General features: G+C 36.1%; 1 protein-coding gene across 1 annotated transcript in view; it reads right to left on the reverse strand.

Moving 5' to 3' along the window:
- The window catches only part of CEP128 (centrosomal protein 128), a 142,144-nt gene that overhangs the window by 19,710 nt on the left and 106,359 nt on the right, over positions 1 to 16,075 (reverse strand). Inside the window, exons 18-19 of the mRNA XM_086613474.1 lie at positions 15,386 to 15,435; positions 8,730 to 8,753 (exon numbers count right to left, since the gene is read on the reverse strand). Of these exons, the coding sequence (XP_086469600.1) occupies positions 8,730 to 8,753; positions 15,386 to 15,435 (74 nt within the window). The remainder of the gene's footprint in view (positions 1 to 8,729; positions 8,754 to 15,385; positions 15,436 to 16,075) is intronic.

Consider the following 16,075-nt stretch of genomic DNA (forward strand, 5'->3'; position numbering starts at 1 on the left):
AGATGTAATGTTAAAGGTGACCTACGATGACCTATTTTTAAATGGCCTTAGCATGTTGAATACTTAAATAGCAAAAATAGGATGCACCCAGCATGTATAACTGTATCCTTTGCTTTCCCTGCTAACATCTGTAAAACTATGCATTGTCAGCTTCTATCTCCAGCACTAGACTGATACAGCATACGCTCTTCTTTTACACAGGATGTGGTTCTACTTAAGAGGCCTGAGGTTCTCTGTTGACTTTCATATGCCAGGCAAATTCTATGATAGCTGGGACATTCTGTGATGTAGTATGTCACATGTCTAGATCGAACTTTAAGAGAAAACAAAAAATGTATTTTCTGTCTTCATATTCCATGTGTACCATCACTCCAATCATATCACTGTGTTGATGATTTCAGCACATCGAGAAAACAATTTACCTTTACAAAAATTGCCAACACGTATAAATTTATCCAGTTACACAACATGCAAGTTCAATTGGCTTTTTTTATATACTACATTGTTTCAAGTTTTAATGAGTAAGATTTTTTTTAAGCAAAAACTACACTTATACCAATGAAAAACAAAAGACCTTTGTTAACAAACCATTGCAAACGTCAAACTAACCAAACTTTTAATTTAGACTCCAGATGTTTTTGCATGGTGTAGACCACGTTTTAACAAAGAGAGCTTAATGGATGCTTCCTTTCCTGTTTGTAATGACATGGACCATCTCTTCTCTTATTCATGAGCACATAACATCCCTGTGGTAACTACGGGAATTGTTTACATGGAAAAATATCAGGAAACTATTTCATTAATTTCTAGTTGTTTGATGCATACTAACAGCTGGAAATGTGGAGGAGACGGTGCTGTCTTTTGGCAACCCAGCTCTCTGTGCATCATCAGCTAGCGCTCCGAGCACTACTGGGAGTCCACAGGACTAGTTTTTGAGAAGCTATTCTTTATTGTATAGTAATATTTTGATCAAAGACATTCAGACATAATTACCGGACATTAAAAGAAATATAACACAAGAGGCAGATTGTGTACAGTAGAGCAATGTTAGTGGGCACACATTCTTAAAAGCTACACAGACTTCCTTGTCATTCATTCATGAATGCTATCTTCAATTTTCTAGAGTTTTGCAGGCTAAAAATCTTTACATGTAATTTACGTTAATGTTTTGCATGCTAACAGTGATGAAACTTTCCAGAAAGCATTACAAAAATTCAATTAATACAGCTTTCATGGGAAAGAAGAAATATTGTTCAGTTTTACAGCTGAGAAAAACTGAAATACAAAGAGAAGTGATTTAACCAAGAATTCATAGCAAATAAGTGTCAGAGTAGGAAAGAAAATTAGGCATTTGGCCTACAGATTTCCCCATTTTAAACAAAAGATGCACAAAGAGAGAAAAAAAAATCTATGGTAACATTCAATAGGTGTAACTGATGACTGAGTTCCTAAGGTTATAATTTGATCAAATATAGAACATTTAAGTCTAAAATGAAGGACCCAGTGGTACATTAGAAACAGCACTCAATAGCCCACTGTTAAACAAAATTTTCACTTGTTTTGTGATATATAAAGCAAACAAACAAAAAAGCACACTACACCACATATATCTATATCTTACTTATCAAGTTATAAGCATCCTATAGTCTGTGGAAGAACTCATAGATACACATTCCAGAGATGAAAGGCCAACATTTCTAAAGAGAATCCTGTGGATGGAACACATAGAATCTCTCTTTAAAATTATATTTAAATACATATACACACTATGTTCAAAAAAAAATGAAAGCGAAGACTACTGTATATATCTAGTCCTAGTTAAACTAAGAGAAATAACTTAAGATATCATAAGAATTTCAGCCTTTTGTAATAAAGATTTATCCTGCGATTTTTACTTTATTAGAAAATTGAAAGGATTTTGTTTTATTAAAACCTGGCAAAAATGTTCAATATTTGTAAAATGTGGAACATGTCTTCACAATATTGAAAGGAACTTTCTACTTAGAGAATGTAAGGGTTGCATTAGGAGGAGTGTTGCCAGCAGGTCAAGGGAGGTGATCCTTCTCCTCTTGTCAGCCCTGGTGAGACATATCTGGAGTGCTGGGCCCAGCTCTGGGTTCCCCAGCACAAGAGAGACATCCTGGACACAGTCCAGCAAAGGGCAACTAACTGGGACTGGAGCATCTCTCCTGTGAGGAACGCCTAAGAGAGCAGGGATTGTTTTAGCCTGGAGAACAGAAGGCTCAGGGAGATCTCATCAATGTGTACAAATACCTTAAGAAAGGGTGCAAAGAGACAGCCAGGCTCTTTTCAGTGGTGCCTCGTGCCAGGACAAGAGGCAATGCATAAGCTGAAACACAGGAGGTTCCTTCTGAACCCAGGAAATAACTTTTCACTGGGAGGTTGACTAAGCGCTGGCATAGGCTGCCCAGGGAAGTTGTGGAATCTCTATCCTTGGAAATCTTGAAAAGCCATCTGGACATGGCCCGGCTTAACTGTCTCTGGGTGACCTTGCTTGACCAGAGGGATTGGGCCAGATGACCTGTAGAGGTCTCTTCCAACCTCAACCATTTAGTGATTCTGTAATGTATTATATTACTGATATCATCACTGCAGAAACTATGAAATTATTAGACCAAGTTGTCAGACAAGCACCACGATTATTTGTCAATAAATAAATACAAAACTGTTATCCTGACAGTCAAACAAAGAGCAGTTTACTACAAGTTTACAGAGTTACCTGCATTTTGTAACCTGCCTCTTACAGGCAAATCACCAATAAATTCTTGGGCCAATATTTTAAATATTCTTTAACAAATACACAAGAAGATATTCTTGATTACACTTATCTGCAAATTTAGTATTCAAAGTCTCAACGCAAGTGCATATATTTTTGTAATAATGTTATTTTATTTCTTACATTAATTTAGTCATTCATTTTTACAAAATAGTGAAGAATATTTTTGATGGAGAGTAATTTAAAAATACTGTTATATATCACGTTTTGAGGGAAAGGGGATTAGAGAAGTGACATTAGAAACATACATATATATGTTTAGTTTGTGGACTTTGTGCAAGTACACAGCCCTAACTGAAATCCATAAATTAGAAACGTTGTGCAGAATCTTATAAATCTATTTATTTCAGCATTTTTGGTTCCCACTCTAAATCGCAGAATTAGCCAGGAAGTGAAAAATAAGTGTGAATGGGAGAAAGGCAATTGTTTAAAAAGTCATACTCTAAATAGCAAAATAAATTCTTTTACAGCAAAGGGCATGTAATGACAGGACAAGGGGCAATGGCTTTAAACTGAAAGAGGGGAGATTTCAGTTAGGTCTAAGGAAGAAATTCCTCCCTCTGAGAGTGGTGAGGCACTGGAACAGGTTGCCCAGAAAAGTTGTGGATGCCCCATCCCTGGAAGTGTTCAAGGCCAGGTTGGATGAGGCGTTGAGCAACCTGGTGTAGTGGAGGGTGTCCCTGCCCATGGCAGGGGGGTTGGAACCAGATGATCTTCGAGATCCCTTCCAACCCTAACCATTCTATGATTCTACAACAAAAACATCAAAATGTTGATGGAAAAAAACTAGAGGTGGCTGTATTAGCAAAAACCTAAAAAAAGTAAAGCACCAAATAGTAGGGGGCAGAGGATGGATAAGCAGCAGAGTAATGAACAGGAGCAATAGTTATGCAGAGGGAGAAGACAACATCAAGGAAGAAGGAAAGAGGATGGCAAGCATCAGGAGAAAAGAAAGAGCTGGCTGCAAGCGCTGTAAAGCGGCAGAAGTCAAGTGGTGGGAGTGAGCAGAGGAAGGATTCAGGGAACCTTGGGAAAGTTCTCCACCCCTAGCAAAGGGAAGTGACACACTGGCTTGCCGATGAAAGGAAAGGAAAGGGCGAGGCAGGCAGGACAGAGGATCTCAGACTGTTGCTCCTCTCCCAATGGTTTTTATAAGATCAAAGAATGGCTGTGATCTGGGAGAACCAGAAGGCGTTTGATGTAATGGTAGTTTTGGCAAGACACTACAGAAACAAATCCAAGGGAGAAGAAAGTATTAACCCTTAGATTCAAGACTTCCTAAACATTCATACATACAAAGTACGACAAACATGAAACAAACTCAAGAGTTAACAGGAAGATTTGCTTATTGATGGATGGCACATTGAGAGACAAAGAGAGAGAGAGCATCCTAAAATGAATGGTGTCAGGCAGTTGCATAATCTTCCTATGAAATGCATTGGACATTGTAACCCTTCCAATTCTTCTTTTAAAATGGGTGATAAATCAGAAAACAGATGCAAATTTGAGCCTGCTACTAAAGTAGAAGAATCTAAGAGCTTTTACATCACTGAGTGTGTGCAGACAGGAATTTATTTTACTGGTATTCAAAATCTTACTTTCATGAACATAAAACATGAGTTACAACAAAATATATACATGTTCATACTGAAAAAGATATTCACATTAAATAACAATTTTGCAGCATACTTACAGCATTACTGGATTTAGCCTAGATTTATGACACTGTAACAAAAAGTTGAATCGTGTCCAGTAAAGTCTGATCCAAGTATTCTAAGCCAGTGCTAACCTCACTTCTGGGTTCTTTACTGAAAGAAGCAAGCTGTCTTATTGATCAAAGGATATAGAATGCATATGTTCATTGGAATAGCTTCAGGACATGGTTGATTTCGAATTAAATTTCCCAGTCTTTCATGTCAGACAAGTACTACTAAGACAGAGGAATCTGACTTGCAGCTTATGCTCACAAAGAACATGATGTAGTTTACAGAAAGCCACTGAAGTCACAAGCACGGCATAGCACCAGCGTGCACCTACAAAATGCACCTTCACCTCTTTATGAGAATTAGATACATTTCCCATTGTAGCCACATCTGAGAATACAATACAGACTTTTTTCCCGAGAAAATCATACACCTTTGTCTATAAATAATACAGAGCCAAATTCTGTATGTAAGAACTAAGCTACACTCAAGAATAAACTAAATCACCTTATTTAATGATAAATCGTATTCATTCTGGCAAAACATCAGACCTCATAATTGATTACTAAAGTAATCAGGAAAACTACTTTTTAATAGCTATGTAACAATTAAATTCACTTTATTAAACAGTATTAAACCGAAAAAAGAGCCAAATAAAACACAATCTCTAGGTACTCAAAGCCTCAGTTTTGCCTGTACTTGTTACTCCCCTGGAACTTCTCACAAGTTGAAGGATTATTCCAGAACACACTTTGGTTCTTCAGCTCTTTTTATACCCACTAGTGAGTCTATCTATGTACCCCTGTTCTTCCTTCTTACTTTCCAGCTTCTGCTCCTGTCCTGTGCACCCTGCTGGAGCAAGAAGCAGTGTACCTATCCTACCGAATCATACTGTAGAACTGATCTGATTGAAGAAAAAGAGCCAAAAAATCCAAAGCTTCTTGTGATGGGTACTCTTTTTTCTCAGGTTCCTCAAGGGAGTGACCAAAATCAGGTGTCATGGGTGTCATGTCCTGAAGGAGGATAGTAATACAGTACTTTCCTTGGGAACCAAGAGAGTTGGCTAGGGAAAAAGAAGATCCAAGAAACTGTGGGGGTATAGCAGACAGAACGAGTCATGGGTAGGAGATGGAGCTTCCAGCTCAAACAGACTGATGAGAGGAGAAGGGACTGACAGGGCTCAGAGATGAGGCAAGGGACTCCTCTAGTTTGCTGCAACTCACAAAATCACGGAGTTAGATTAAGTTAGGTCTGGAAGGTTTATTCACCCAGAGCTCTGAAAAGAATCTGCTAGGTTCCTGCCACATTTCTTTCCTTTTTTTTTTTTTTCCTGAGTTGTTGACTTTATCACATGGCTACTACAACAATTTTACTGGCTAATGCGGGAGGCAGAAATGAGTGGATTGTAGAGAAAGGGAGGAGAGTGGGCTGCCAAATATACCTCTCAAAATATGTACACATATACAGTTTTCAGGTCATTGCGTAAACCAGTTTGTTTAGGTTAAAATCTTAATCTAAAGATTTTAAAAATGCATTTACTGTTAGATGTATATGTCTTTTCTGGTGTTTAAAAAGGTATGTGCAGGGTAGAAACAATTTAAGAAGTAGCTGGAAGAGGCTTCACACTTGTGGTAAATCTCAGACAGTTCTGCACTAAACTTCATCTATTCCTGTGGAGAGCCATTTCTTCCCATTCCAGTATGAATGCTGTGGAAGAAAATGCAGATGACATTCCTAACCCAGCCATCCCATGGTCTCGCAGTTTAAAAACAGCTCTGGAGACTTGATGCTTTCCATGCATTTTGTATACTTTGGAGGTGTGTGTGTGTTCTGACTTTTCCCCTCTCTTGCCCCTTTTCGTATCTTGCATTTCATGAATCTCATGAACTGCCACCTTTCTGTCAAAATTATCCTAAGAAAATGCTCTTTCTACACAACTTAAACATTTTTTTTCTCCAAGGATTCTCTTTGAATTTTAATTTAATACCTTATGTCTCTATTCCATTTCCATTCTCTATTGCCTGAATCAAATCACAAAATATGTGACTGGTTGTACTTTTTTGATGCTGCACTCTTAGCACTCAAATAACATGAAAAGAAAATTATACAAATATATAAGTACCATAACTATTATGTACTTATTGTTAAAAATGCTGCATAGTTATACAGCTATGTAGACATCCATGCTATAAATGCAAGGATTCTTTAAGATCCCTTAAACAGCACACCTTACTCATTCTTTTGCTCAAGGGCTTTCCTATCATAGCTCATTCTGAAACACTCAGACTGCGTAAGTATTACTCTGTGTGCATTTTGGTTTTAAGATCAGTGAAGGGGGAGGAGGAGAGAGAGAGAGAACGCTATCATCCTCAGAACTGAAACAGAGATATAAAAGTCAAAAACACTTTTTATTTTAAAGTATTCACTATCAGCTATCTAACATTTGACTTTTAAGTATACTTAGCAATATATGTATAGCCAGAGCTCCCACTGCATTTAGCTATCACTAAAACTTTGCATTTCTCAAAATCAGGCCTCAAAAGTCACAAAGTCAGATAACTAGAAAATGAGGAACACAAAGTAATTAACAGTCTGTGAAAAATTTAGTTTAAGTAATTTGCCTAACATCATGGAGGAACTTTACGGCAAAATTAAAATGAGTGCCTTGGGAGCATTCGACAGCCTGAAGTGATGACCACACTTTTCTTGTCTGCAATCTCAGGGCTTAACATTACACATCTTCCAATGTCAGCAATAACAAAGCAGTGATTGATTTTAAGCTCTTGGATTTAACATCACGAATTTGTATCCAGGTGTTACCTCTGCACTTGCATTAAGAAAGAAAACTATATTTTACTGATTATAATAATCCTCTTCTTTTTCTATCTGAATAATAACTTAAAAATCTTCCTTCTTAAAGTAGAAAAGATTGAAAGTATAAAAAGTAGAAAGGTTCCCAAAAAAACAGAAACAAACATTGTCACAAAATATGGATTGAATTTGCCTGATGTTGTGCTATTTGCAAGCAATTACCTTCTGCCTGTGTCAAAACAGCTCTGGGAGCAGAAAGGACAAGGCATTTGCAGGCAGTTTAACTCACGGTTCGTGAGAAATGGATGGCAGTGGATACACGCCCGACTGGTTGACATGTAAGCAAATCATGAATAAGAGATGCTCGTGAACAGAACTAATGTCCTGGCAACACTTCACACTCACACAGCACTATGTGAAGTGCCAGGACCCTGATTTTGAGCATTAGCTCCCTACTTTCACAAGGCAGGAGTTGCAATACTGCGCTCTGGTTTACAAAGGGCCTTTTATGTGTGAATATAAGCTCTTTTTTTAACATATTGAATATATTTTAAATATATTTTTGAAATCAAAAGCTATTTTCAGAGATGCATGATCAGAGAGGATAAAATAATAATTTGCACAAGGAAATTTAAAAAGTTTGTATTTGCAACCTTGACATTATCTCAGTACTTGTTTCTTTAGATGAAATTTTCTGGATTTCCCACGAAAAGAAACTACAGGCATGATACTTGCTATTATGTGATGTCTTATTAGACATTCCTACATAAGAGGAAAGAAGCACAGTTCAGAAATGGTAAGACAAGCTGAAACACATCGCAGCTATTCCACCTGATAAATTTACTAGCTTGGGACATCTGAATAATCCAGCTGCATGCATGGCATGCACATACATGAAGGCCTTTGTCCTTCCAACTTAATATCTTATTAAATTATATTAATTAAACATTAAAATGGTATTCCTTCATACTTTTAGTTGCAGTGTTGATGTGGGCAGATTAACTGATTCTGTCTACACCTCACAGCCTAAACATATAAAAAACACACCTAAGAGTCACTGAAATTGTTAGATCATGTAGACCTCAACCAAGTATTAGCAGTAGGAAAATAACATCCTTTTTATGGGTTAAATCTCTGACATTCCTGTTCCCAGGGATGGGATGAGGATTAAACTATACAGAAAATCTACAACATTACACTCTGTTTCATATAACTGATGCTCAAATACTGTAGTAAAAACCTACACAGAAAGGTGCAGTGTAAAATTATCACATCTTCCCTTAAAAGTAAAATGACAACTAAAAATCCAGAACTGCAACCTGTTTTTTGAAGTACATAAAATCAATATTTTTCATAATTTAGGACAATTATCAGCAATGTCATTGTGATTGATTTAGAAATGAATTTAAGAAACTTACCACTTCTAAGGCCACAATACGTTCCTAAAAATAAAGTACAAGATGCCATTAGAAAGTAAAGAATATACATGCAATGTAAGTTGAACAATGATGAAAAGTATTCATTTTGGCTTTTTGCTGGTCTTAAATATTTTATTTTGTAAAAATCTCACTGAATAGGAACTGCTGGTACTTAATTGGACCTCTGATCCATTTATCAGACTATTTTACTTAAAAACTTGTTCCAAAGAAAAGAAACTCCCCAGATAAAAAGTAAGAAAGAATTTGAAAAAAATTTACTCCATTATATATTTTTTTTTCAAACAGTACCATTAGATTTTCAATGTTGTTTATTTTACTCTTATGCATCCCAAAGTTTGATTTCTTTTTTTGATCATCTGTGACTGTAAATCGAGCATGTTTTGGAGTTCATGTCATGTTAGCATCTGGTTTAGTTTTCTTTTAGGCATTTCCTTAGAAAACTAAAAAGTAAATTCCATATCATTATTCTTTTATTCAGAAATAGCTCTGAAGAATGTTTTATTAATAAAAAGATGACAGCTGAAGTCTAATGTCAGACAAAAATAAAATGTAAATAAAACAAACTTGTGTCAGATTAAATCCAGCACAAAATATAAAGAACTCAGAATTTATAAATTTATTGTATATATTTTAACATTCTGTTTCCATTTAAAAGTATCTTTAAGAAAAATATGAAGCTAGTAAAATTAAGATCATGTACTTCGGCACCACATCTTGACTAGGTGTGATATTTTCAGCAATCTGAGAGAACACACATTCAAGTGTTTAGGTTAGCCCACATTTAGAATACCTGATCATTAAGACATTACAGGAACTTTCATCTTGCTCAAATATTACCTTTTTGAAAGTATGCGAGGGGATTTTTTCTTTTGTTTCTAGGTAGATTAGGATAAGAATCTTTATACTTTTACCTGTTCTATCTCTCCTTAACAGGTAAAAATGATTGTACTAATCTGGATATCCAAAAACAGTTAGACAAGTCTGAACTGACTTCATTATTTTGGAAGCAATGGGTACAACAAAAATATCTTAGAACAATAGAAGAATTTGGGAGCCAGGAACAGTTCTTGTCATTTGCAAGAACGCAAAAGCATTTTTCTTTTTTTAAGACTAAGTGGAAATGAGTTACAAAGACTCTTCCAGAGTTATTGATGTCTTAAAAAACTTTGAAAAAATGCTTATGTTTACTAACTGAACAGGTTTTACACATATGGCCAGCAGGTCGAGGGAGGTGATTCTGCCTCTCTACTCTGCTCTCATGAGACCCCACCTGGAATACTGCGTTCAGCTCTCGAGTCCCCAACACAAGGAGGACATGGAGCTGCTGGAGCGAGTCCAGAGGAGGGCCACGAAGATGATCCGAGGGCTGGAACACCTCTGCTATGAAGAAAGAGTTGGGGCTGTTCAGCCTGGAGAAGAGAAGGCTCCGGGGTGATCTATAGCAGCTTTCAGGTACTTAAAGGGGGCCTCCAGGAAAGCTGGAGAGGGACTTTTTACAAGGGCATGTAGTGATAGGACATGGGGCAATGGATTTAAATTGAAAGAGGGCAGATTTAGAGTAAATATAAGGAAGAAATTTTTCACTCAGGGTGGTGAGGCAGTGGAACAGGTTGCCCAGAGAAGCTGTAGATGCCCCATTCCTGGAAGTGTTCAAGGCCAGGTTGGATGAGGCTTTGGGCAACTTGGTGTAGTGGAGGATTTCCCTGCCCATGGCAGGGGCTTGGAACTAGATTATCTTTGAGGTCCCTTCCAACCCTAACCATTCTATGATTCTATATTTGTGTAAAACCAGTATTTGCATATTTGTATAAAACCAGCGTCCCTTGGATTACTAAAGGGCTAACTTTTCTTCATATAATCTTTTGAAGAAAAGACACAATTCACCCTAGTGAAATGTTTAAAGCTTATTCACTGAATGATGTTTGGAGTGCAAACCATGCTAGTTTTCATCAGTTGCTCCTTTGATTACAATTCTAAACCATAGGCAGGAAGTGAGACAAAATACTGTAGAAAAATAACTGCATCAAGTGGGACTGAAAAAGAGTAATTAATCTGGAAAAGATTAATTGGTTTTGAAGATGTACAGGAAAGTTTAGGAAAGTCTGTACCAGGAAATATCTAAAGGGAATAAAACAGGAATGCACACATAAGTTTGAGGCAAATCTAGTACACTATCAAAATATAACTGTGTAAAAGAAAATGCTAACATTTTGCCAGTAGTTGATGCCACCAAACTGGTTGATATTGGAACTGCATACACTGTAGTTCGAAACTCCCTGTGCATAAACTGATGATGAATAATAAAACTAACATACAGAGAGGAATAAAATGCACTCCTCATCACTTTCAGTTACATGATTCCTTCAAAGTAGCAGATTTAAAAAAAAAAATAGACAAAACCGGAAACTTTTTAAATTTTAATTTAAAAAAAAAAAAAAACACAAAATGGAGGATGATCTTATCCCTAAGAGCTGAGAATCAAAAAACTCAGATACATATCTGAAATTTCTAATAGATTTATTTCACTTATGTTCTAGTTTCTTATCAGTAAAACTAGGATAATACAAGGTTCTGGAATACTTAACTTTGACTTGTCTATTAAGAAATGTTTGCCCAGTGCCCATCATGATGTTCGGTAGCTGGGGATTCCAACTACAATGTCGCATAAGCAAAAGTTTATTGAATTTCACTAAATTTTTTTTTCAGAAAAGGTAGTGTATTAAATACTAAAGTGTTTATCCTTTCTTGGAAGCAAGTCTGAGATACAGACTATTTCAGTACATTAGAACAAACATATAACAAAAAATACTATATGAAAAACTCAAAAATATTTATTCTGAGATGCTTGTTCCTCCACAAAATTGCAGTGACTGTTACAAGTGCTCATATTTATTTAAAGATTCTGCAACAAAACTTAAACTCATTACTGTAAAAAAGACGGTATTTATAGATCTCAAATTTGTGGTGATAGTAAACAGCAATTCAGATATAAATTTCTTCAGTTAAAAAGGACTACTTTGAAAAAAAAAAGTCTTAGAGTGAGTCTATTAGTAGGATGATTCCAATGGTAAAATAAGCAGTGTTTTCAAAATGACTCATGTATTAAATAAGGCGCATGATATAGCTGCCAAATTCTAAAAAACTCTTACAATCTCAGCAGCTAATTTTCTGAAGACTAGCATGCAATGTATTAGGAAATTTACCATGGATAATTTCTATATTACCAATATATTTATATTTTCAAATTAAGATTATGTATTTTATATGATTTTTTTTTTATTTCTGTTAGCGTGTCGCTAATTCCAAAGCGAATGAAAACAGCTTGCAAACGTTTTCCCAGAGAACACCAATACAGCTGAATATTGCAATTATCATGCATAGATTATTATTTTCATGAATGTGATCTTTGGTACCAGGAACAGTTTTCACAAAAAGGCAGGTGAAAACCTTCTAACCAGAGTCTTTCTTCTTCCAACGAACTCAGAAAAGAAGTGAGGTTATATTCTTGGAATAGCTATCAGAGGGAATGTAGAAACTGATCTAGACTCCTCACAAGCTAAAAATTTTATTATGATGAGTGCACATGTAACAGCAGAGAACAATCACATATGTAATGAGAACATATTATCTAGAACAAATATAAACTGTCATATATAAATTTATGCATAATGTAAAAACACTAGTCAAAAGTATGCAACAAGTTCAAAATTAAAACCCGCAAATACAGTGATGCCACCCAAAGCTTGAACTTCCTAGCTCCCAAAACACCCTGTATCAAAGAACTGCATATATTCCATATAGTTTCCTTCTTGAGACATAATGTAAGACAAGAATCAGGTTCACGTAGAAAGATGTAGCTATAAAGATTCCCACTATTTAATTAATGTATTATTTTGTCTTTTTCATGCGAGTTGTAGTCCAACATATTCGTTGATTAGAGGAACATATGAAAACTACTAGCCCAATATTTCCAGGAACAATCCTCATAAAACTGTTTTTTTCTTTCTGTCCTTTGTGGTTTTCAGGTGATGGCATTGTAGAAGTGCTAACTGTACTTCATTCAAATTGTTAAAGAAAGGTGTTGCATTCCCTCAAAAAAAAATAAAAATCCCTTAGCTCTGAAGAATACTCTTGTTAATTGATGCAGACATGGCAAAGAACCTCATGGTATCCCCAGTCATCATTTGCCCACAGCAATATACTGATTTCTGACAGAAGATTTCCTCATCTCTTTAGCTTTTGTAAGACTATGGTCAGCATTCACGGCTTGAGTAACAAGAAATAACTCCATCAGCCATGACAACCTAACTGCTTTCAATTGTCTGTCCATAGTCTAAAACGTGCACTCTTTCTGTCCATCTGTCCTTTACATATATGATCTGTTTAGACTGCAAATAAAATGCATCAAAGATTGACTTAGTACATATAATTCTCTGTGTGTAAAAGATACGTATCAAAACAGGATCCCAGGAACTGTAGTCAAATAAATGACAACAATCAAATGACCTATTGTCTACTGAAACAAGGATTAACTGAGTAGGACCTCATACCAGGGGAATCCTATCCAAGGACAGTAGGCCTTGGGGGCAAAGAGTACTATTTTATTTGCCAGTGGTCCTTAATTTGACAATTACCTTGTAGCAATCTACTTCACTGAAAGCATTCCTACATTAACCAACTGAAATGGGGCTCTGAAGAAACAAATATTCCACGTCACCTGGTTAACAAAAGGATAAGAGTGCTGGTTTCAGCTCCGGGAAATGCCATATTTAAAGAAACTCTCACTTTCATCTTACTTCCTATGCTTTATATATTGTGATGCAACAGCTTGGGGAGATTCAGTCATGTTGACAGGAGTTGGTTTTTACAACTATTTGCTAGCAAAGTTGTACACGCTCAGCCACTGCAAGTCTAGAATACAACATTACAAGAACAGAGGATCACAAACTGGGAACATTTTGAAACATATTGACTAAGCCGGACATAATACTATCTAGAAACACAACAGATGTTTTTGCTGAGTACTTTGACTGTGAAAGCATGGGCATCTGAAGGAGTAAAAAACTGCTATCAAACATTTGAATACAAAACCAGCAGTCAGAGCAGTACAAGTCAGACACTTAACCAGAACCGTCAGTTATGGAAGGGCATAAAGCACTTGGATCTGTAACTTGACAGACCACCAGAAATACAGGCAAGCACATATATGCACACAAGGCACTATTATGATGCAACTTTCTGCAGTATAAAATTACTCCCCATTTGATCAGAAGTAACATCACTAGAACAATTTGTCAACTATAGAGCTTCAGATGAAAGCAGATGCAGAATTGCTTCACATGAAAGGAGATCTTTTTACATTGATGTAACTAGATATGCACCTGTGTAAACTGCTTGCGCAGACAAGCTCTCAGCCTTGTTGAACTCGAGCTGCCAGGAAGTTAGGCCAAGATTTTTTGTTTGAACAGGAAACAGCTGGATCAGTGTGTTGTGTAACTTTTGGTTCTTGCAACTTGCCTCTTCTTACTGGATCAAACTGTTCCTACACTAACTCTTTGATACCTTTAGCCCTCAAATTGCCTTATGTTTATTATATGAGAGGAGAAGATTTATCCTCAAACAAACCCCTATGGTCAAATCTCAGGTCAATACCTAATTTCATTTCCCTTAACAGCCGTATCTTCATTAATTCCCTCATAAATGTCCTGTTTCACTTCTGGAATGCTGCTTCATTGATACACACTTCATATCGTATCTAAACTTTTTATATTCATGTTGGGTACTGTTTTCTATAATTTGTTGTTAAAAATTTCTTTTGCCTTCTGTATTCTGAAGAATACATACACTACCCTCCCTAATAACCTCCCGAGTCTCACAATTTAGACATTCCAGCTTGGTTTTGCTTTCCTAGCCAATTTCATTTCAAAGGAGTATGTTTTCTTTGACTGTAATGCTTAAATACTATTCCAAAGCAGAGCCTAGGGTAAATCTTACTTTCTAAGTGCAAATTTAAAGTGCTTAGCACAAGCAGCTTTACTGCTAGATGCCATACAATGAGGATTTACTATATTGTATCAAGTCCTAGCATATATCTACTGGTCCCTTCTTCCTCAGGAAGGACATTTAAGGATTATGGACATTTAATGTTTCAGAGATTTAAAATACTTACTTAAAATCTTTTACTTTCAGTTTTATTTGGAGATGCAGAACAAAGCAACACAGCTCAGAAAATCTAACCCAACCAATGAAGTAGAATATAAAGCATTTTTACAGTTCTGAATGCAGATTTGCACTGCCTCTATTCACATACAGTTTCAGTGAAGTAACCAGTACAATATATCAGAACAACTTTAGTACATACTGTGACTGAAAGCAGCATTCTTTTCACTGATGGACTAGATCTATTGACTCATCGGAGAATGCTGACTACTTTAATCTTCTCTAATGTGCAAATTAATTGGTGGGCAGAAACTCACCAGTAAGTATTACTAGCTATCAGATCTCCATTTGGCTACATGTATTTCCAATCAGAAATTAAGACACAAAGGAGTTAGGAAAACCATAATGCTGTAACACAATTTAGTAATTTCAAGGGTGACAAAAAGTATAGCTAGTTAGTTATATAGAAAGTATACCTGGAGAGCTCCCATTTCTTCCTCTCTTCTGAGGGTCTTCTCTAGTAGCTCTGTAAAATGAAAAATGGAACTTGTAAATTCAGATTCCTGTCTCGTGGCCTGACAGAAAAAGCAGTGTGTAAAACAGTAAGTTTTTTGTTTTACAGCTTTCACAACATTCTTTTTCGGCTGATTAAACTAATTGATGAAACGTGTCAGTGATAGGACTGTTTCCAAGCATGGGCTGTTGGAAGTGACTAAAAAACAACTAAAAGAAGATTGTTTGACTCAGTGGGGGAAGCGTTTAAATTCATAGAAAAACTTGCTTATGCATAAATTAATCTTTGGTGTATTTTTAGAATTAAATGACTCGCTCTGAAAATTGGTTAAAAAAGTAGATCATCAAAGCTATGCAATTACTTATCAAATGTTACTCCAGGTTACTCTTTTAACAACCAAGTAATATGCCCAGGGAAACGACTGCAGACAATTTTGACTATTAACACAATAATTATCTTCTCTCACTGAAATTGAACAATTTTGATAACAGAAATAGCCAGTTGACTGTAACAAGCATATCAGAAAAGTTTTTTATAGTCTTTACACCATAAAATCCTAATCTTTTACTCACTGGACTAAACCATGACACACATACATGCACATATGTAACCTTTCATGTTAGAAATTAATTTCTGTTTGAGTTCTGTGGGA

The sequence above is a fragment of the Tauraco erythrolophus genome, chromosome 6, assembly GCF_009769465.1.
Source record: "Tauraco erythrolophus isolate bTauEry1 chromosome 6, bTauEry1.pri, whole genome shotgun sequence".
NCBI lineage: Eukaryota > Metazoa > Chordata > Aves > Musophagiformes > Musophagidae > Tauraco > Tauraco erythrolophus.